The 24,361-nt window shown below is 38.8% G+C and overlaps 1 protein-coding gene across 2 annotated transcripts in view; it reads right to left on the minus strand.

Annotated features, from left to right (window-relative positions):
• Positions 1-15,626: 15,626 nt before the first annotated feature.
• SPAG6 (sperm associated antigen 6) overlaps positions 15,627-24,361 on the minus strand; it is a 61,970-nt gene continuing 53,235 nt past the window's right edge. Inside the window, exons 9-11 of one of the 2 annotated variants that reach the window (XM_032880828.1) lie at positions 24,209-24,325; positions 19,061-19,206; positions 15,627-16,613 (exon numbers count right to left, since the gene is read on the minus strand). In XM_032880828.1, the coding sequence (XP_032736719.1) occupies positions 16,544-16,613; positions 19,061-19,206; positions 24,209-24,325 (333 nt within the window). In that variant the 3' untranslated portion in view covers positions 15,627-16,543. The remainder of the gene's footprint in view (positions 16,614-19,060; positions 19,207-24,208; positions 24,326-24,361) is intronic. The other variant, XM_032880829.1, reaches the window with a different exon arrangement.

The raw sequence follows: 24,361 nt of genomic DNA on the forward strand, positions 1-24,361 counted from the left end.
ATATTTGCAAATTAGCATCTAGGAAGGCTAGATTAATTTATGAGTATATGATATACATAAGAGTATATGCAAAAACATTGATAATTATTGAGGCTAGGTGACAGGAACATGAGAGTTCATTTTACTATTCAGTCTACTTTTATGTGTGTTTTAAAATTTCAGTGCTTAATGATATGACAAGAGAGGCATTCTCATTAAAATCAGGTAAAAAGATGCCTGCTATCGATACTGTTCTTTAAAATTATGCTGAAGTAATTCTGTAATAAGGCAAGAAACAAATAATAAGTAAAATATTGAGAAGCAGAAGAAACTTACCTTTTTTTGTAGATGATAGTTTTGCCTTGAAAACTCAAGAAACTTGATTGAAAAGCTGTCATAACAACAAGTATTAAAAATCAGTAAATTTTTCAGTGATCCAGCAATAACCTGTTGGGATATATTTTTTTTTAAGATCTATTTACATATAAATCATATTGGCAAGAACTAGAAAGGGTCTATACCAAACAAACAAATAAACAAACAAAACACAAAAGCAAGAAGATTTGAATAGATTGAGAAATCTATTATGGTCCTAGAGAAATGTATCTTTTCCTTTATCTGCCACTTTAATCAAAATCCCAACAGAATTTTTTTTAAGATAAAAAAATAAAATTTCCGTTTGGAGGAAAAAAATAGGAGTAGCCAGACTACTTAGAAAAGGAAGAGTAGTAACAGGAGGTTCATTGCACCAGATGTTAATACATGCTATAAAACTGCGATAATTACAATGATTTTGAACTACTGAGAAAAGATTGACAAATATATTAATATTTCAGAAAAGAGAGCCATGAAAGAAAATTCAACATACTAATAAATGACACATCAAGCAATGAGGAGAACATAGATTATTCAATAACTGGTACTAGCAAAACTGGCCAGTCATCTCGGAGAAAAAAAAAATCAATTAGATGCTCATTTCATGCTATGTACTGAAATATATCCTAGATAGAGTAAGGAGACAAATGCGAAAATGAAGCTGTAAATGTACTAAAAAAAAAAAAAAAAAAGTGAATAAGTGATTTTGGATGGGAAGAAACTAACCACAAAACAATGGAATATGGGGCGCCTGGGTGGCTCAGTGGGTTGAAGCCTCTGCCTTTGGCTCAGTTCATGATCTCGGGATCCTGGGATCAGGCCCCGCATCAGGCTCTCTGCTCAGCAGGGAGCCTGCTTCCCTTCCTCTTTCTCTGCCTGCCTCTCTGCCTACTTGTGATCTCTGTCTGTCAAATAAATAAATTTTTAAAAAAATTAAAAAAAAAACAATGGAAGATATCATATAGTTATATTTGCTTAACCATTAAGAACATCTATTTTATCAAAACTTACACGTAATATTAATAAGTTGAGAAGTAGAAAGATATTTGTCATAATTATCATAAAATGGCAGAGTTAGTATTTGTACCAAGACCCTTAAAAACCTCTTCAAAAAAGAAATCCTATCAGCTTTTAGGCGATGGCAACATTTTTATACTGTGAATTATGTGTTTATGTATTACGGATTCAGATGGAACCACTTTGGAGAAGAAAGTTCATTTGGAAGAATCATTTATCCCATTTTTAGAAAGCTAGGTTTTTGTTGCTTATATGTTTTATTTTGTTTGTTTCCATGTCATTTCATGTGATGATAGTTGGATTACAAATCTTTTTGCCCACTTTCTTTTTCAAAGGCGCCCCTAGAATACTGTGCTTTCTGTCTCCTCTGACAGAGGTCCACTCGATTTATCTCATTACGATCCCAGGGGCAGTTATTCTTACTCTCCCCATTTTCCAGATTAGGGACGGTTTATCTTTGTGCCTGCAAGTACAAATAGGCAGCAAACTGAAATATTGAGGTAAACAAATCATTCGAAACATAGTCATTGGAGGAGAAGCCAAGGTGAGTAAACAATATTAAAGAAAGGCAGCTGTTAAAAATACCTGCCAGTTTATATGTATGCTCGGCCAAGATTCTTTTTTTTTTTTTTTAAGATTATTTATTTATTTATTTATTTGATAGAGAGATCACAAGTAGGCAGAGAGGCAGGCAGAGAGAAGGGGGAAGCAGGCTCCCCGCTGAGCAGAGAGCCCGATGGGGGGCTCGATCCCAGGACCCTGAGATCATGACCTGAGCTGAAGGCAGAGGCTTTAACCCACTGAGCCACCCAGGAGCCCCTCAGCAAGGATTCTTACATCCTGCTGCAACCTTAGCTGTCACAGATGATCCCCAAGAGATATAGCCTAGCATTCCACGTTTGCTAATTGGGGACAGGTCCATGAAGGCCCAGGGCTGGAGAGAGATGAAGTTGTGGACGGGAAGAGATGTCTGCATTTGTACTAACACTTATGGGGGGCTTAAAACAAGGACTTTTCCAGGTATGTTCTGACCTCGTGATATGCATGAATTGTCTCATGTAACCACCACCAAACAACCCCAGGATTTAGGTACTTTTATAATGTCCATTTCCCACGTTAGGAAACTGAAGTCCAAAAAAGTTAAGTAGCTTGCTAAAGTTCTCACAGCTGGAAAATCGTATTTGAGCCGGGCAGGCGGAGCTGGAGCCCAAGCTCTGCGGCCACGTGTAACCACGGATAAAGTCCTTTCATCCACATAAGTTCGTTTGACCCTCACAACTTTGTGAAGTCAGGAAAAACTCTCCATTGTTTACACTAAGGCAGTGGGAAGCCAGAAATAAATGGGTTATTGGAATTAGTAATCTTTTTTTTTTTTTTTTTAATGATCTTAAGGAAGCTGACAGCAGAGCAAGGACGAGCATGTGATAAGAAACGACTGCAGGGAAAACTAGCCTTAGAAGGCTTGGATCAGAGAAAGAAGTGCTCTAAACTTTAAGTAAACAAAGCACAAGCTGCATCGACGGAAAGGGAGCTGGGAACCGGCAAGGGGAGGTTATCCTGAGCACAGCCAGCTCAGGACCCATCAGGCTTATAACGATGCTAGATGATAAACAGCGAAAGAAATCACATCCGTCATGTTGAACTCGTCTACCTTCCTGAAATACTAGCTCCTACTCCATGTCACTGCTGGTCTAAGAATCCTGTTGTTAATTTATGTCTCTGTTTATGTACCTGGCCTTTGCTAGTTCAGATAACAAGGCTAGAAGTTGTGTAAACCATCAAAACAAAGCTCCCATTGCACAATAGGATTTTCACCTAGTTTTTAAATACGTAATGATAATAAAGTTTAGATAAATACTTTTAGAATTTCTTTACCTATAACCAAAATGGTATTAGTTAACTTCTGAACTTGTTCATTATTTTTTATTTTGCAATGTTGCAAATACAAAGGAACTTCACAAGAAGCATAAATGTTCTGAGAAACTTTTATAAAATAATTTATGTTAAATACACTGGAACTGCATTTGAAAGTAGGAAAATAAAGAATTCTTTTGCTATATGACTCTCACCTTATCTGATTTTGTTCAAGTTTGAATTGATAGGTATCAAAAAAGATCAATATATCCTAAACTCATTTCAAAATATTCTTAAAGTCAATAGGTACCATCGGCTACAAGGGAAATTCTTTTACCAATTCTAAATTACAGTATTAACCTCAAGTTTTATGTGATGTTATATTGGTATCATAAAATTTGTCTTAAGGACATTATCTCTTTATATTTTCATAAATAAATTTCCATCTAAATCATCTCTCAAAAGTGAGTAAATTCCATATAATAAGTCCCTCCTAACTTCCCTTTCCTGCTCCAAACACACATTCATCAATAATTTTTGGCCAAAATCTTTCAGTCAGTGACCTGTAGCAACCAAACAGGTTTCCAGTATTTCATCTCAAATAATAAAAAAAAAAAAAAAATGCGGGGATTGTTCGACTAAAATATTTGGCTATGCCTCAAGGGAAAAAAATAAAAGGCACTCTTAATCTATGGTTCTAACAACATTGTTCTGATTTTTTTTTTTTTTTAATGCTGGTGCTGGCATGAATGAAATGTAGGATGATTCATCTCATGAGAATTTGAACGCTGGTGGAAAACTGTACAGAAAATCCAGGTGAGTTGAAGGAGAAAGAGATCAGGGATTTGTGAGAAAATTCAATCAGAAACCGAAGAGAGGCTCTGTGAATGCAGGAAAACAAACATAGCCGGCTGGAACTCTAATATTTGAAGCCTGCTAAAGGCCAGTGACATAGGACACCAGGATAGCAGAAAAGCCGAGGGTGAAAAGTTTCCGAGCTGGCTATTAAGTAGATGTAACTTACGGACGAGTGTGCCCATGTGGGATTTTAATTACTCAGACATCTGTTTAGCGAAGTGTACTACTAAATAGGGATCAAATACAGAGATCAAATTACGTGGGGAGGAGAGTGGAGATGACATTCATGACTCAGAAAGGAGAGCTATCGGCCAGGGGAAAATCAATCCCGGCTTTACATCTCACCAACAGAGAAGCAATTATTTTAGATGTGGGGCTGGTTAGCATCCTAGGTCATGAATTTAATTAAATAACCCTCGAGTGGCAGAAAACAGAACAAACCACTGTATTTAACTGTCAGTAAGACATGCTGCAAATAAATGGTCCAAATTCCTCCTCTCTTCCCTCCCTCCTCCCACACAGATTTGGTGTAGTTTTCTCTTAAATTCACAGCTCTCTTCCCTTTCCTAATTTAGCCCGCCCTTCTGCCCGTGCCAGTAAAAATCATCTAAGTTAATGGCTTGAGCCAGAGGCAGGATTCAACTTCCACATTTTCACAATGAGATGCTTGGGAAGATAGAGAGAAGGGGCAGGGATTCCGTCACTGTTCCAGTTCCTTCCTCCGGCTCAATGAAAATGGCCAGTCACTCGGAGAAATAATCCTGGAATCAAAAGAATTCTGTGGCCCTTTTGTTGGCAGTTAGTTAGCACCTTGGAAAGAAAAGAAGCTGAGGGAGGGAGACTGAAAACAAGTAGATGGAACAAGAACTGTCCGAGAGATACCTAGGCAGAGAGGAGAGGAAGAGAAGACATGCAGCTTTTAGGACGAATATTTAAAACCCACCCTTCCTGGGCACTGCCCTTTGCAGGCCTTGCTGAGCTGGTCCGTCCGCAGTCCACGTGCAGCCTGTAGCTGAAGAAAGGTGATTCTTTCTGGAGCCTTCACCCCAGCTTTCCACTCAGCTCTCCTGCCCGCATCCCGCCGCGTCCTTCAGTGACACCAGCATTTAAGCTGGTTTCCTCTACAGCGCTTTTCTTCTGTTCTTCTGTTCAGAAACTAACCAGAGAGAACCTAAGTCCAAGTGTAAGTTTACTGGAAGGATGCTCAGGACCTCGGGGAGTCCAGGGAAGACGGGACCCACCAAGCCTTCCTCTGGGAGGCCACGGGTTCCCCCGAAGCCCAGCATCAGCCACTCAGCCACCAGCTCCAGCTCAGTGTTCGTCTGTGTCAAACCCGAAATTCCCCGTAGAGTCTGACTCACACGCACGGAGTATGTATTCGAGCTCACACGGTTTAATAAACTCTGAGAATTATTCTGCGTATGGGTTCGGTCCTTTCCGCTCTCATCTTGAAGTCCTGAGAAGAGCTACTCCAGGCCGCACTAGCCTGAGCTGAGTGGCCGTGGCTGACAATAGAGCCAGATGCCACCGCCCAGTGTAAACAGCGCGGCAGCAGCCCCGACGGAGCGCAGCTTGGAGAGAGCCTGTTCCCGCTCGGCCGGGCTGCTTCCCGGGTGTCCTGGCCAAAGTCCCAGCGTGGCTAGAAGGAGCTCTGCCCTGCTACGTACTGATCTACTGAGCGCCAGCCAGCCGTGCTGAGTGATAGGTCGGATACAGAGATGAATGGTTCCTGACCTCATGCCTGTATCTCTCGAGTGAGCAGCAGTCTGAAGACTTCTAAGAATAAATTTCCACGTGAATACTGTTTAACTACCCCCCTACTCCCACCTCCACCCCTTCCCCTGGATGAGAAACCCAAAGATTTTTGCCTGAGCTGTGAGGCAACCACATCGTAAACGAGGTTACGATTTCACCCCTTATATTCAGAGCCTTTGTGAGGCTAACTCAAGGAGAACCGAGGTGACGTTACAGTTAGCCACAGCCAGGGGTCACTTACTTGTAGGATGTGACTTGGGGGGGCAGAGGAGTGGGTATAATGTTGCGTGGGTGTGGAATTACTTTTGGAAATACAACTGATATTTTCTTCCCCATCTGAGTAAGTTAGGAGCTTCTCATTACCAAGAGCTACTAAGGCCCAAGAGAGGCTAGCCAGTGTTAAATGTGCGAAGTGTCTGAAACTGTGGTTTGGGTTTAGATCTGAGAAAATTTGATGTTCTGGTTTGGTTTGATTCCAATTTAAACTAGCTGCCTAAGTGTTCTTAAATTTGGGGGGGGGTTGACTTAAGGTGTTAATTTTAAGAGCTAGCAAATTATTAAGGCTCATTCCGGTTGTGGGTTGAGTATTTAATTCAATTCATATTTGTGGTAAGGATAGAAAAGATCTGCCGAGGGAAGAGCTGCAGCTGGGGAAAGGGTGCGTTGGCCCTTGGCCTTGAAGAGGAGCATCCATTACTGTCCATCCCCTGTGCTGCTCATATCCAACTGCTGCTTCTTTCCTTGTTTTACTCAAGCGTAGTTGACACTTCGTGTTACATTAGTTTCAGGTGTACAACCCCGCGATTCAACACTGCTCTACCTTAGGCTGTGCTCACCACAGGTGTACTACCATCTGTCCCCATCCACGCTATTAAGTACTACTGACTATACTCCCTGTGCTCTACCTTTCCTCCCTGTGACTTGTTCATTCCATAACTGGAAGCCTGGACCTTCCACTCGCCTTCACCCATTTTGCCCAGACCTTCACCCTTCTACCTTTTGGCAACTATCAGTTTGTTCTCTGTATTTATGGGTCTGTTTCTGGTTTTTGTATGTTTCTTTGTTCATTGGTTTTGTTTTTTAGATTCTCTGTATAAGTGAAATCATATGGTATTTGTCTTTCTCTTATTTCCCTTAGTGTAATACTCTCTAGGTCCATCCATGTTGTCACAATTGGCAAGATTTTATTCTTTTTTATACCTGAGTAATATTCCAGTGTGTGTGTTTATATGTGTGTATATATATTTTATATATTTATATATATAAATACATTTTATATATTTATATATAATATATTTATAAAATATATTTATATTACACTATATTATGTGTATTATATATAAATATATATTTTATAGATATATATTTTATAAATATATATTTATATATAAATATATAAAATATATTTATATATAATATATAATATAAATATAATATAAATATATATTTATATTTATATAAATATAAATAAATTTATATTTATATAAATATAAATAAAATATATTTATATATAATATATATAATATATATATACACACACACTCCACATTTCCTTTATTGATTTATATATTGATGAACACTTGGGTGGTTTCCATATCTTGGCTTTTGTAAACAATGTGTTGCAGTAAACATAGGGGTACATATATCTTTTCAAATTAATATTTTCATTTTTGGAAGGTAACTACCCAGTAGTGGAATTACTGGATCCTACGGTATTTCTACTTTTAATTTTTTGAAGAAACTCCATACCATCTTGCACAGTGATTGCACCAGTTTACACTCCCCACCAACCATGCACAAAAGTTATTTTTTTCTCCACATCCTCACCAACACTTGTTATTTCTTGTCCTTTTGTTTCTAGTCATTCTGACAGGTGTAAGGTGATAGCTCATTGTGGTTTTGATTTGCATTTCCCTGATGATGAGTGATGTTGAGCAGCTTTTCATGTGCCACCAACTGTTTCTCATAGTAAATTAATCCACTTAATGACCCATAACTCTAGGATTCTGGTTGGGCTTAATGGTGAAACTTACAAGCAGGTCCATGGGAAAACTTAGAGTTGTTACAGCTGCAGTGGATCTCAAGCTTTCAGTAGCTGATACTTTATTTCCTTCCCCACCACCCATTCTAGATTTGCCTCAGCTAGCACCGATGTCGGTCTAGGCATATTGCCTGGTAGGGTCTTGGAGACCCTCATCTCCAAGAGTTTTAAGACCTGGTCATCATTCCCATCTTAGATCATGTCTTCTGTTCTTGTCTGTTTACTGTTAAAACTAGTTGTGGTAGCATCAGGAGACTCCCCTGGATCATTTGTATGCCAAACATGGTTCCCTCTCTGCATTCTATAACGGATCTCTACCTTCTCCTGATGATCAGGATCAATGATCTCTCCTAGTCTAATCACTCCTTTCCTTCTTGCTGGTCTCTTGGTGTAGGGAGACTGAAGTGACTTGAGTTGCAGCTATAGTACAAAGCACAGTGGGACTCTGTGTCCACTGATGAAACATTACTCCTCTGAGAAGAAAACCTCTTGACCCTCAGAGTCTAAAGTTTTGGGGACAGGAAGTACAAACTTTCCAAATGTACCACTGGGAATGCCACCTACTTTCCCCCATAGTTCCTGGACCCATATATTCTACCACTTGGGGACACCGTACCATTTAATGGTTACTGATTTAGGTAGCATCTCAATGTCAAGATAGATAATCTCCTGGCTGGAGCCTCAACTGTATCTTTAAGAGGCCACTCTACCAGTGTATTCCTGGGTCCAAACAGTGTTGTGTGGGATCTTGCATCAGTAGATCAAACATTCTTACTTCTCAGATGGTGATGTTGGCTGGATCCTGTGGATAGGAAAGGGAAACTTTTTCTTAGATAAGATAAATACCTGCTTCTTCCAGAGTAAAAGAGGTTCCACTGGAGTCGGTTTACCTCCAGATGGTTGGTTGGTTGCTGTGAGGAATGGTGCTGGAACTGGGAGGTCAGCATCCATTTCTCTGAATGACAAGTTGAATATTTGGTAGCACCAGTGGCTGGATCAGGCTTGGTAAGTTGAAGCCCCATTCATGGCCACCGTGGCTACTCAAGTACCCATTGGGCCAGCACTACAGTAGCTGATGGGAGACTGGGTGATGTCCCTGGCTGGGGCATGAACACTGTTTAGTGCCTTTCTGATAATGGCACTTTGATATGCATGAACTTGGGACACAGAATTCTTCACACTCTGCGTCCACACCTTATCCATGATATTCCAGTATTTCTCCTTCTAAGACAAAATTGCCAAATTGCCACCCATTTACCACTGTCCATGAGCCTGTGTATATTCTTACCTTGAACTATTCTTATTTCCACACAAAGCAGACCACCAGGTGCATTGCCAGAAACTTGCCCTCACTACTCTCTTGCTGGGTCCCGCAAGTAGGCTGTAGCCTCTCTTTTTGGCTTGCACTCTTGTGCTGAGCCAACCCCTCTGTAAGCAAATGTTGGCCTTTCTCCCCTTGGGTCAGCTAGCCATAAGAAACACCCCCATGTAGCTCACAGTTGTGAGCTATTTGTGAACCCATAGTTGTGAATGCCAGCACAGTAGTGGTAGAAGACACGGAGATCTGGGCCACCACCCGGAACAACTGACTTGTGCCCTCTGGCCTTCCTGCCCTTGCCTGGTCCTGGATCTTATACTCCCATCTTATGATGGATTGCTGCTGGGCCCACCCAAATTATGACCTGCTGGGTCTGATAGAACCTAGCCCATGATTACCTCTGGTTGCAAAGTTACTTGATATCCCATGGTCAGTTGCTCTGTCTCAATCAGGGCCATCAGTCTATAAGAACTTCTTTTCAAATGGTGTAAAGTTCTTTATATAGATGGCATGACCTTGCTCCCAAATCCCAGAAGCCTATGCTGTGGTTCCCCTATTGGGATTAGCAGTAACTCTGCACAGAATCCTTTTCCATCACAGATCCCTCTAATATCACAAGGCCTGCTGAGTGGTCTGGCAGGGCTCTTTGCCCTGGGGCCTAGCCCTGCTGCAATGTCCTGTCACCCAGTAAAATGTTGGGGGCAGTATTGTGAAGTGCGTGGGAAAAAGGACTGAATACACTTAGTAAGTCCTTCCAGTCTCCCTCCTCATCGTGACCAGCCTGTCCTTCAGTCATTTGGTTCCGGATCTGAGAATTGACTCAGGTCTGGAAACTGGGCAAGTGATGGTGACTAAGCTGCCCTTAGCCCACTGACCATCCATTTTTCATTTACTTTTATTCTATAACTGGATACCCTTACTACCTTTAGAAACACTGAGTTCCTTTAACTGTCTTCATGGCTGTCTGAGGATTGGATCCCTGGTTGCCACTCCAGTTTTGCAGCTCATTGCAATAATCGCACATACCTTGCTTCTGATAGCAAAGTATTCCCCTGGCCTCTGTTCCTTTGGGACCCCATCATCCCTATTAAGGAGCTTAGTTTTATAACGTTGTCTGCACCAGTCAACCCTGGCATAGGAAGAGCATTACCACTGAGATGCTTAATGGTTGTTACCCCCTTAAGAGTGCATTTCCTACCACCTTGGTAAATGGTGTGTTCTCTGGGCTTCTCTTAGAACAGAGTCTGCTGGGGCATGAGGGTTGCAGCCCTATCTAGGGTATACACAGCAGCACACCTATCCCCCTAGTCATCTGATATCTTCTTCCTGTTGTCAATGGCAGTTACACCATTTCCACTTCACTTACTATGGGAAGTCGTTTCCTCCAAGCTTCCAAGAGCCATCCCAGCACTTAGGTCTTTGCCAAGGAGATAAACCCTGTATCTTGGGAGCGTGTTCCCATTATCAATAAACTTTTCCTTACCCAACTGAAGTCAATCTTCATGACTGTACTGCTAGGTCTGAAAATGAGCCAAGTTTTTGCCTTTTGTGTACAAAGATGCCCTACAATGATCCCTTTAATGAAGGCTATTTGACTAGAAGAGAGTCTCACTTGTCATATATCCCAGCCCAGGTTCTGGGATGAAGAAAGGTGAACAGAGCCCCAGCAGAGCTGCTTTCGAGAGATCTACCATCTTACAGTAACGATGTCATATTCTGGAACCAATTTTTAAAATCAAGGTTAAAATGCAATATAGATTATTCCAGAACATATTTGACTTTGCATATATACAACCCCTATTTGGTCTTTTGGTTTTTATACATACCAGAATAATGGCTTAATTAGTAGCTCTGCTAACTTAAATTGCAGATTTTACTGTAGAACATACTTTTCTGTGTGGGAAGTAGGAAGCAAGAGAAGTAGTAAGCTCAAATGTTTCCAGGTTTTGTAATAAAATAGAGAGGAACTATCCATAGAGATTAACTTTGACTTTTTGATTTCTTTTAAATGAATTGCTTCATACAATAGCATTGTTTATCTGGAATTCTTTTCCAAACCCCATTTACAAAAGTGAAAAGAAGAGTAGCAAATATGACCTACTGAGCACTTATGTGCACAGTTGTGCAGGTTGTGTACTGCACAAGGGCACCTGTACATCTAAGGGGGATGTGGTTCACATCATAGAAATCATGGATTTGCATATTTACTAAGAGAATTTTCCAGCAGATGGCAGTAAAGTGTCTTAGTCCAAAAATCAGAATATTACAACAATTTCTGCTAGATGAAAGTAAAGTATCTTGAGGACAGTGCATCTTTTTCTAATTACACAAAGATACCATATAGTTAGTGCTGTCACTTCTTACTACATGCCAAGCCCTGTGCCTATTCACCCTGTTTAATCCTCAGGATCCTATGGGTACTACTGGTAACTTGCTGAAGGCCACTGAGTCAGGGTAGAGCAGTTTTGAGATTCTAAAATAAGTCTCTAACTCTAGAGCTTATGCTCTTCTGCACTAAATGATGGTCTGTCAAAGGCACCTAAGTGGCTCAGTCAGTTAAGCATCTGCCTTTGGCTCAGGTCACAATCCCGGGGTCTTCCAAGTCCCATGTTGGGCTTCCTGCTAGCAGAGAGCCTGCTCCTCCTGCTCCTCTCCCTCTGTCTGCTTCCCCTGCTTATGCTCTCTCTCTGTCAAATAAATTAAATAAATAAACGTCAGAAAAGTAAGGTGTAGGGACTTGAAGAGACATGGCCAACAGAGAGCTGCACAGCCCTGAGGCTCAGCCCAGCTGCCCACCGGTGCTACTGCAGGCTCAGCACGGTGCGGGGTACCTCTGGGGACAGAAGAGCACAGGGCACATTTCAGCCAAGAAAAAGGTCATACTTGAGTTCATGAAGAGAAAATAATGGGAGAATGAGGACATTCTCTTTGGGATTTTAATTACATTTGTGTGATTTAAATTATACGTGCTATAGAAATTCAAAAAGCAGAGAAGTCAATATAGTTTACAGTAATTCTCAAAGGATTGGACTTCTTTATATACAAAAATACTTTGAGTAAATACCATCAGTAATGTGTACATTTTATACTTTAATATAAATTTTAGCAGGAGTACATTACCACCAATTCTGTATACATGGAAAAATTATAAGCTTTAATATATGAATATATACACCAACCCACCTTGCAAAATGATATATTTTCAGTGTAATATTCTCAATCCAGTGTTGTAAAACTGATAAGCCATAAATAGCACTCAATTTAAAATCTCTGTAACATTTAGGGGTGCCTGAGTGGCTCAGTCAGTTAAACGTCCAACTCTTGATTTCAGCTGAGGTCATGATCTTAGGGTCATGAGATCAAGACTCATGCTGGGCTCTGTTTAAGATTATCTCTCTCCCCCTCTCCAAAGTCATAGCTTCAGGTATGAAGAGAAAAGGCTTTAAACTTCATGGTCTGTTTCATAGAATCACTTATGAAATTATGAAATAAAATGTCTGCTAAAAATATAAAAGATAAAAATCTCTATAACAAATACTAGTCAATCACTAATAAAAGGAGCCCATTTATAAATATTTTACATTGACCCTTAATTTACCACCGAGGAGACCTTTCCCCTATTAGACCCACTGAATAAAAAAAGTGAAAAAGCTCCATCTTCTGTGAAACAAGGTATTATATCTTTTGCTTTTTATTTTAAAAATAGCATGGATAGCATGAATACTCTTTCTTAAAAAAATTTTTAGCTATACAAAGGCTCAGGGAGGTATCTAGGATAATGTCAGCTTGTTAATGACAATTATTTTCTGGTTTATGAGATTTGGAGTGATGTTTTTGCTTTTTTCTTTATCCTTTCCTATATTGCCTAAGTTTTTAAAAAGATTACTTACTCAAATACAATGAAACTTACCATTCTTTAAAGCAGTATCACTGAATACTACCTAATTTTATGCCCTATGAAGTCCTCTTAAAAACAAAACATAAGTGGGGCACCTCACCTGGGTGGTGCAGTTGATTAAGCATCAGACTCTTCATTTTGGCTCAGGTCTTTATCTGGGGCATGGTGAGATTGAGCCCTGTGTGGGGCTCTGTACTCGGTGTGGAGACTGCTTAAAAAATTGTTTCTCCCTCTCCCTCTGCCTCTCCCTTCCCACTCTTGCTCTTTCTCTCTCTCTCTCAAATAAATCTTAAAAAAAAAACAAACCCTAAGTATTCATAATACTAGAAAAATAATTGCATAAACAAATCATATTTTAGAAGTTCAAAGTCCCTTAATGGACTAGTAAATATAATAGTTACAGTTATGACTGTCATTTAATCCTTTTAATCCCTGAAACAGAATAGCCACAAGTCAATATTCTCTAGACAGTGAATTTGTGGCAAAATAAGCTACAGTATACACCAGCCTCAACATTCACTAGCAACTAACTTAATCAAAGAGTTGGCAATTTGAAAACAGACAAATCATTCTTTCAAGGTCAGTTCTGAACTTGACAACTTGGAATGGGGATGGCCTTACCCAGGAGTTTAAGGTCAGGGTTTATGAGCAGGACCTCAAATAAAGATTAGAAATGAGCAAATCTTTTATCCTTTAAGGGGGTAGTTTGAGGGTAAAAGATTAGAAAAACAGGTCAAAAGCAACTAGAATTAAAAACTTGAACAGTGAGTCTTGGAACACTACATCAAAAACGAATGATGTATTGTATAGTGACTAACAAAACACAATTAAAAAATGCAAAAAAACTACCCCAAAAAAACAAAACAAAAAAAACTTGAAAAGAAAAACAGGACAACCTCCTGTAAATATGAAAATGTCATTTGCTTTTACATGAAATATGCCTGTTTTGTGTTCAGTGTCTCATGCCTATTTTACTCCCTGGGTCTGGGCAAATGTGTTTATATTAGAAAACTCCATGAGGGCAGACAATGTAGCTTTTCTTTATCATAATCATCTGGTATCAACTCCACTTACCTAAAAGGATGTGGCCTGGTGTGCCCAACTGCCGGCCGAAATGTGTGATCTGTTATTGACTGTCGGGATTTCCCTTAGATCATGGATCAATTTGCACAGAATGGTACAGTTTACAAAACTGTTACCTGTATCATTGGAGGTTAATTCATAAGCATCTTATGACTAAGCTGAACAAGTATTATCACCTCTTACTATGTAATAGACTAGAACCTAGATTTTCAACACCACTGATATGCACCCGTTTTCATAACAAGTGAACTATATGAATAATAAGTTTCAACCAATAATAAGATTCAAACATCCTATTCCTGATCTGAAGTCCTAAAAATAAGGTGCTGTTATTATAAGCTAAATGAGATATCCTAATGATAGTTGAATTTTATATCAACTGCAGAGGGAGAGAGGAAAGTGAGACAGGGTTGGTCTGCCTGGAGAATGAGAATCGTCAAAATTCAAACCAGGAGTGAAAATATCAAAAGAGAACACCATCAATGAGAGACACTATTTTGTTCTAGCACAGTAGAAACATTTTTAAAAATTTTTTTTTAAAAAGTCTTGTAGTAGACTTTTCTAAAAATAAAGCAAGCTTCATTTTGCTTTAAGTATTTTAAATTAAGAAACATTTCATAGCATATATTTTCCAAATTTCATGATAAAATTATAGCACTCATCTAAACACTATTAAACATTTTATTTGTCAGTTTAATACTATTTGATAGGTATGAAATGATGTATGAAGTGAAAAATTTCAACTACATCAACATACAATGGCAAGAAATCATAATAGGAAAGTCACCATTCCCAAAACAGCTGAGCAGGTTTCATTCCAGATAGATTAGTTTTTGTCATCACCAACATGGCCATAGAAGAAAAACTGTACTAAGGAAGAAACATGAAAACTATCTTTATTTTCTCATATTGTTAAAAGATTTGGAAGAGAAGCTGGGCTGGTGTGGAGAGAATGGAAAGCTACACAACTGAAAATAAAAGTTATTTTCTTATGCAATACATCCAAGAAATTACTGCAAAGAAATAAAGTAGGGTCCAGAAGGTATTAAAAAGTCAAATTGCAAGTAATCCTAGGCTGATATAAGGCAAAAAGAAATGGGCTGATCTTGGGTATGATGAAGTTTAATTTAAAAAGATGCAACGACGTTAGGCACTGTTAGGAAACGATGACAGAGATGAATCCAGAAAATACCAAAAATAGATGGGTAGGTTCTTTGGGGGGGTAGGGGGAAAGAATCCAAGAGGGAAACCTGAAAGCGGGCCGGGTTGGGAGCACTGTGGCCTAGGGGCTCTCTGGTTATCAGTCACCTCCTCTCTAGGCCTCCAGGGAAGATCACTGTAAGGAATGTCCTTGTAAATCAAAAGACACACACACACATACACACAGACACATCAACTAACCATGTAATCCCCAAGGTCAGAAGTACACCACAAGAAAAAAATGCAAAGAAGATTCAAATGTTGTTTTTATTTAAAATTTTACTGAAACTCCCTCTCACCCCTTTCAGCTCTCTAAGTGAAAATGCATGCAAAGTCTAAATCTGGCGGTATTCTTTTTAAATTATTTCTTAAATCCCTGAAAATGTGCCTTTTGAAACTTGGGGAAGTGAAGCAAAGACAGGAATACTGAGGACCCATTTCATTTGCCTGCTTCCTTGTTTATTCAAGAGCAGGGCTAGACTCAGAAACCTTTCAATGAAATGGGAAGCATCTCTGTAGTGGAATAATGCCTAACATTGACTTCCTCTCTCTCCAGCCCCATGAAAGATCAGGAACAGTTTCAGGGAAGTGAGAAAAGAGCTTGGAAAATTTGGCATGACAAGGAGAGCTTCCTAAGTTACTAGGAGAACCGGGCAGGTTATCCATAGATTCCTGTGTTTGGATAATGCATTGATGTAAAGAGCATCAGAATGTCTTCAGGTGCCCTGGACTTCTGTCATTAGTTTCCTCTTTTGGCTATTTCCCTTCTATGTCCTGCTGAGGAATTTGCAAGGCCAGTTTTCCTTGTCTATGTCTAGGAGGAATTGGCCAAAATAACTGAAAGTTTCATCTATATGTAGTTGGAGGTGTGTGTTTGGGGGCTGTAGAGAGGGGTTTAATAGAACAATAACAAATGCCTTAACACCCTTTAGTGTCTTCTAAAAATTTACCCTGAGAGCAAATCCTAAGCAAATGACCAGTAGTTTCTCATCTATTCAGGCCACTAATTTCTTAAAGTATTACATAAATTTAGAAAATATTATCCAAAGGTATTTCACAATGAATAAATCTAGAATGTACTGAGTTCAAATATTTAGAAAGAGCTTTAACAACTGCCATTCATAAATACTCCGCTGCGAATCAGAGAATAAAGACGGAACTTCGCTTAGTTAGTAAGTGGCTGATAGCTGTCCACTCTCTGCAGAAGTGTATCTGAATACCCAGGGGAATAATACCTGAAAGAGAACATTTTTCTGTTAGATACTTGTGAAAAGATTCAACACGGTAGGCACAAAAGACTCAATACACGGTATTTATCTAAATTAATTCTATCAGTGAAACCTCAAATACACTCGGAAGAGTTATGTTCCAGTAATGCTCTCTGCATAGAGTTAGAGACTCTCAAGGAAGAGAACGCCAACACACAAGACTGTGCTAGATAAAGAGCAAAACACTGAAGGGCTATTAATGCAGGGGCACAGAAGAGGTCTTTTCAAAGCAAGATACTTGGATCCAGTGACAGTATTTTATTACAGAGACTGTTTTTATTATGTCATATGACTGATGTTGCTTTCGTGATCATAGCTTATAGGTTTTTTAAATAAATTAGACATTACTAATCAATGACTGCATTCTGAATGCCTGACAGGTTATTCTCACTATATATCTCAATCAGATCAGGTCATCAATAAAAACAAAAATTTCTGGGAGTATAATTCACATTAAAGAACTATTTAATAAATGGTTACAAATATCCCATCATACAAACTTAGGAAATTAGTCATTTTCATTGATTGGGGCATCTGTAGTACTAAAATGTATATTTATAAATTGAGCATTTTATAAAATAGATAGTATAAAAGTATTAAATATATTGATTAATACACTATGGAATGCTTCATATTTATGGAAAGAGTTTATATGCACATAAAAGTATGTCAAATAAAATTTGGCAGGCATTCTAGAATATAATAAACAGAAAAAAATCTAAGTATAATTTAAAATTTTCCAAAACACTCAAAACAATTAAACTTCCTAAGGTGTTCTTTCCAGATAAAATCTAATGATTTGCTTTGTCCTTGTTAATAATCTTTACTTATTCTCAGATTTTGACTTAAAAACTCACAACTTACATTACTTTAATTTTTCCTACAATTTGTCAAGTGGAGGTGAACAAAACAGAACAGTATTTTCTCAGTAGTGTATTTATAGGCAGGCATAGTTAAAAAGACACATGCATATATACATAAAACTTACCCTAAAAAAGTTTCTCCTCTAAGGGCATCCTACCCTTGAAAAAACTGTCCTTCAACAGTGGGTCTCTTTGAAGTGCTCTTACATTGAGGAAGTCACAACTGTTTCTCTGAGTTAGTCACAAATTTTAAAACAGGCCTCACCCGACAAGGCCTGATAAATGTGTCCGATATGAGATAGGTATTTTTATATAAATGGTAAGAAGTAGATTTAGAAAAATCAAAACTTAAAAAATCGTACTTTTCATGTGGTAGCCACTAGCTACATGTGATTATTGAGCATTAGAAATATGGCTAGTGTGACTAAAGAACTGAATTTTTTATTTAATTGTAATAAAAATGTAAAAACTGATATTCAATTCAGTTATTTTCGGTGAAACTTTTTAAAAGAGAGAGCGCACATGCACGTGTGCTTGTGTGCGTGGGGGGAGGGGCAGAGGAAGAGGGAGAAAGAGAACTTTAAGCAGGCCCACACCCAGCCCACGTGGGACTCAATCTGACAACCCTGAGATTGTGACCTGAGCCAAAAATCAAGAGTCAGGCACTTAACCCACTGAGCCACACAGGTGCCCCTAGGTGAAACTTTCAGGTGTCTTTGGAACAACGTGTAAATATACCTTTTCAACTGTAAACTTTATATAGTCCAAATACAGGTAAGTATTTCTAATAAAATTCAGCATCTGAATTGAAAGTAACTGGAAGTAATAAAATAACCTATTTGGCAAATATGGATAAATATGGCTTTTAATTCTGAATGTTTTACTGGCATTTTTCAAGATTCAGTTGTTTAAATCATTCTGTCTTTTCTTGGTAAATTTTATTTATTTTGGGTTTAGTGGTATAGTTTTTCTTTAGACTTACAAGGACTGAGGCTTAGGTTTAATGCTCTGCAAATCAACGTTATTAAAAAAAAACTACATTTTGAAAAGAACTTCCTATTACTTTATTATGAGGCACCTGCATATCACAAACATTATTTTTTTCAAATATAGATAGTAACTTTCTTTTTGCCACTCAACATCTCTTTCCAATTTGCAATACTCCTGTTTATATAAATGTGAGCATAAGGCTGAAAAATAATACGCACGTAACTATGAAAATCAGAATCTACAGGCCCTTTCTAAATCATGGTCACATTAAAGATTGCTAATTTAACTTGCACTCTGTATTCAGGCACTCTTTGGTAAAGTGTGTATTAGATTAGTATAGATATGTCTCAAACGATATTCCAGTTTGATTTGGAGAGGTGTGTGTCCATCTGAACATTATTAAATTTGTGGGGGAAAAGAGATCACAGGAGAAGTAAATGTATACATTGGTCTTATGGAGTATTTCAAGACCACATTTTGACACAGTGGATATAAAATCTAGATTTGAAGACAGAAAAACTACATTATAATTTTGAACTACTCAAAGTCCATTTTCCCCACCTTACTATTTCCTCTGGGTAACAGTTGTTAATACTGTTGATGTATTCTTGAAGGAGAGATCCAGGCTCTGCTTTTATTTCTTGAACCTTTTTAAGTCCACCACTTGTTACAAAAAGTCGTCGAGCTTTGCTGTCATGTGGCAGTACCTTGAAAAGTCAAGCACACAAAAATGTCAGCTTTTCTTTTCTAAGTGGGATTATTGTTGGTGAAAACAAATAATCTACCTGAGGAAATGTAAAGGAGAATTTATGTGCAATATATCTATAACAAAATGAGCCTAAATTTGCTGATGATTAGAAGTAAACTGTAGTCTCTTTAGAAATGTATTAGCTTTTTATGTTGTGGAGATGGAATAAAGGCTTTGAACATGAGCAAAGGTAATGGGGATCCACTCATATATGTAAAAGCAAAGCAGTGTCCCTCCTTTGCTTACACCCATTCAGGGTTTCTCCTCTACCCACAAAATTAAAAGCAAGATTCTTCAGCAGGCACAGAGGGCCTTTTGTGACTCAGGTCCTAAGTACCTCTCCAGCTTCCTTCCCTACCAATCTCTATCCTAAATTTCATTTCAGTAAGCTCAGCAGGTGCATGTTGGGCCATTTCTTGCCTTTGCCTATGCTGTTTCCTCTTCCCAGAATGCCTTTCCCCTCCATGCCTTCTCCCCACATTTGTTTGGCTCTTACTCATCTTTTTAAGATTCAGCTCAGGCACCCTCTCCTGTAAGAAACTTTCTCTGGGACATTCCTACCTACCCTCATATCCCTGGATGAGGTAGATAACTTTTCTTCTCTTACAGCATTCTGTTGAACCACTGTCAGTGCACCTGCTGCATAATATTTTAACTATCAGCTTCTATGTCTGTCACACATAAATGTCATTGGAGACAGAAATTATATATTCATTCATTCATTTATTCATTCATTTCTCTAGTGCCTGGTGCCTAACAGATGCTCAATAAATGTTTAACAAATGAAAGAACATACTAAGCAGGGAAAGGAAATTGAGGAGATGTTAAAAAGGCAAGAAAATTCAGAAAAGTAAGGAATCCAAATATCCAAGAGAAGATTTTTTTTTAATATTTTATTTATTTATTTGACAGAGCAGGAGAGCACAAGCAGGGGGAGGAGCAGAGAGAGAGGGGGAAGCAGGCTTCCCGCTGAGCTGGGAGCCTAATGTGGGACTTGATCCCGGGACCCTGGGATCATGACCTGAGCTGAAGGCAGATGCTTAACCATCTAAGCCACCCAGGCGCTCCCCAAGAGATTTTAAGAAGCAACCAATGAGAACTTTAAAAAGTCACTAGATTTGGCAGTGGATGTTCTTGTGTTGAGGGGAAACAGCCAGTGGTGATGAAGAAATAAATTATGCAAGACAGCAATCACTGATCAGATGAGAAAGGTCCTGGAGAGGGGGTGGTTTTGCATTATGGGAATCCCTGCTCCCTTCTTTGGTCATTGCTACTATGCTCTCTGACAGAAACACCCTTTCTTTCCCCCTCCATTCTTTCTCTTTTTTCAAAGACCAGCTTTATTTCCTGGCAGTTCCTCCTTTGAAGGCCTCTCTGAATACATCAGATTGCATTGATTTATTCCTTTTTAAATTAAAAAAAAAGTTTGTCATGAAATCTAGCACAGTTAGAAGTGCTTTCTAATTGCTTTGTCTGGTCTTTCAGCTAGATTATAAAGTTCTTCGAAGAAGATTTTTTTTTTTTTTTTTGGGTCTATCCCCCAATGTTTAACAGAGTATTGGGTACATGTAGGCATTTAGCAAATACTTAAAATTGCAAAAGGATCTTGCTAATAGTATGATAATACACATCAACTGGACAATAAAAGATGACACTAGTGGGGTGGCTGGGTGGCTCAGTTAAGTGTCTGACTCTTGATTTCAGCTCAGGTCATGATCTCAGGATTGTGAGACAGAGCCCTGCATGGGGCTCCGTGTTCTCATCATGGAGCCTGGTTAAGATTCTCTCTCTCCCGAAAGGGGAACCCTCCTACACTGTTGGTGGGAATGCAAGCTAGTGCAACCACTCTGGAAAACAGCATGGAGGTTCCTCAAAATGTTGAAAATAGAACTACCCTATGACCCAGCAATTGCACTACTGGGTATTTCCCCTAAAGATACAAATGTAGTGATCCGAAGGGGCACATGCACCCGAATGTTTATAGCAGCAATGTCTACAATAGCCAAACTATGGAAAGAACCTAGATGTCCATCAACAGATGAATGGATAAAGAAGATGTGGTATATATACACAATGGAATACTATGCAGCCATCAAAAGAAATGAAATCTTGCCATTTGCGACCATGTGGATGGAACTAGAGGGTATCATGCTTAGCGAAATAAGTCAATCGGAGAAGGACAACTATCATATGATCTCCCTGATATGAGGAAGTGGAAATGCAACATGGGGGGTTTAAGGGAGTAGGAGAAGAATAAATGAAACAAGATGGGATTGGGAGGGAGACAAACCATAAGCGACTCTTAATCTCACAAAACAAACTGAGGGTTGCCAGGGAAAGGGGAGTTGGGAGAAGGGGGGTGGGGTTATATACATTGGGGAGGATATGTGCTATGGTGAGTGCTGTGAAGTGTGTAAACCTGGCGATTCACAGACCTGTACCCCTGGGGATAAAAATATATGTTTATTAAAAAAATAAATAAATAAATAAATAAAATTATTTAAAAAAAAAAAAGATTCTCTCTCTCCCTCTGCACCTTCCCACCCCCCTGAGCTCACACACACACACCTGCATTCTTATTCTTAAAAAAAAAAAAAGATACTAGAATATATTTCTAAAAAGTGAAATAAGCCTACAGATACATATTTTCTAAATACTTTGTTTGGCCTGAAGAGTTTTCATTACCTCCTATCTCTGACCCCAGCCACACTAACCTAATGTCTTTTTACCTATTGCCTTGCTTTCTCATCTCCTTCTAGTGCTCTGGTATCCTTAAATGAAGAAAACACAAAATTCTGCCTGAAGCAAAACAAAGGCACATTTGTAAGAGTATATCATCTGTGGTACTGTATTTTATCTTGGCTGTCTAACATCCACAAATCCCACTGGTTTACTCTAGTGATTTATTTTGAACTCAGTTAAGGTTAGTATTTTCACAGTGAGTTCAATAAACTAGAATACCTCACTCAACAGTATAAAAGATCAGACCATAAAATAGAGTTTTCAGAAATAAGGTCAGCTGCTTATTTTCAAGAGCTGATGACTCGTAGATGAACCACTCATCAATTCCCTCCCTCTCCCTTTTAGTTGACCAAATTGGCTGCTCGATTTCTTACCTAGTACCCAAAGAGGGAAAAAAAGGTTTGATTATTTTCCTAAAAGGGGAAGACAGATCCTAAGTGTTGATACCCAGAACTATATCCCAAGGCAGCCTCAGCCATGTAAAACCTTCTGCTATCAGGTGGCTATGGTGCTTGGGGGTCAGCCAAGCTGCTGAAGATCATAGAAGACAGAGAACTGAAGGCTATTAGCAGATAGTATTATCTTTCAGATGAGTACCTGAAACTGGACCTATTAACTGCAGGGCCTAGTTTAAAAGTTGTAACAATATATAATTTTTGCTCATTGTTTATAGAAATATAGTATACAAATAGTAACACCTCCTTTATATAGCATTATACCTAACTATTCACATGAATTTGCCCACCACTCATTTTTATTAATTTTTAAGAAATTAACCTTAACCACGTCTATGTTTTATTTCTTAAAAATAACATTTTAGGTTTTTCAGTGGGGAGAGGGGGTTTGAATACTTAATACGTGCCTGGGATTAAGCTAAACCCTTTACAAATAATATCCCATTTAATCTTTACAGTGACCTTATAAAATAGGAATTCTTAATACCCCCATTTTATTGGTAGTCATACTAAGGTTTACAGACATCAAGACTTTGCTAAAGATACTACAGCTGGTAGGGATGCCTGGGTGGCTCAGTATATTAATCATCTGCCTTCGGCTTAGGTCATGGTTCTGGGGTCTTAGGATTGAGTCCTGCATTGGGCTCCTTGCTCAGTAGGGAGCCTGCTTCTCCCTCTGCCTGCCTCTCCCCCTCCTTGAACTTGCTCTCTCTCTCTCTCTCTCTCTGAAAAAAAAAAAAAATTTTTAAAAAAAAAAAAAAAAAAAAGGAGGCGCCTGGGTGGCTCAGAGGTTAAAGCCTCTGCCTTTGGCTTGGGTCATGATCCCAGGGTCCTGGTATCGAGCCCCTTATCGGGCTCTCTGCACAACAGGGAGCCTACTTCCTCCCCTCTCTCTGCCTGCCTCTCTGCCTACTTGTGATCTCTGTCTGTCAAATAAATAAAATCTCTGAAAAAAAAAAAAAGATATTACAGTTGGTAAATGGGAAATACAGGCACCCTAATTCCAGAGCCTGAGCTCATAACCATTATGGGATACTACTTCCAAAGACCCCATTTTCTTAAATCAAATATTCTGATCACAATGTAACCAGTTCTTTATAGCTTAGGGTTGCCACCCTAGCCATCAATGGCTCTGGGGATACAGTCGTTTTTTCTCAGCCTTTGCTATCAACAGTCGATCCTGCTGGCTAAGCCCACATCCAGCAGCTTGACCTTTCTACCTTACTACTTTTACTCTGCAATGATCTAAGAAATTTGATGGCTATATTTGTTAAAAACTGTTCATAAAATAAGTCAGTAAACTCCAAATGACTGAAAGCATCTCCAGTAAAGTGCATGGACTCTGTCATAAATGGTTCAATGACTTTTTTTTATTTTTCTTTATAAGATCTTTGCACTGTGCCCAGGTAAGTGAGATTAACAGACACCAGGATAATTACTAAATTACTTATGAATATAAATTATCTGCATTATGAGGTGTTTATAGGTTCACATACTATCTACTACCCAAGAACACTGAAAAAGACAGTACGGAGGCTGTAATGAAAATGTGAGGAAGAAGGAAGTGTGAATCATTTATATGTGAATTTTATTAACTCATGTTAATTTTATTAACCTCTGTTACCCTTCCTGTCACTACAGTCAGTGAGAGTTAAGAAGTAAATGCCTGTGCCCATCTTTCAGAAGACATTGACCCAACAGAGAAAAGTTAACAAGTCATTTAAATTTTCTCTCCCCACTTCTAGAAAAGAGAGCATTTCTTACCTTACTGAACTGTCCAACCACGTGCTTCAGGATATTGGGAGGGGCATCATACAGAAATGGCTCAAGGGCTGGTAAATAGGTGCATTTTTGTAGGATATTCTTTATGGCTTTTTTACTCTGTTGAAATACAAAGCAAAATATAGACCAAAGTAG

Source organism: Lontra canadensis, unplaced genomic scaffold (assembly GCF_010015895.1).
Source record: "Lontra canadensis isolate GAN:19392208 unplaced genomic scaffold, GSC_riverotter_1.0 scaffold72, whole genome shotgun sequence".
Taxonomy (NCBI): domain Eukaryota; kingdom Metazoa; phylum Chordata; class Mammalia; order Carnivora; family Mustelidae; genus Lontra; species Lontra canadensis.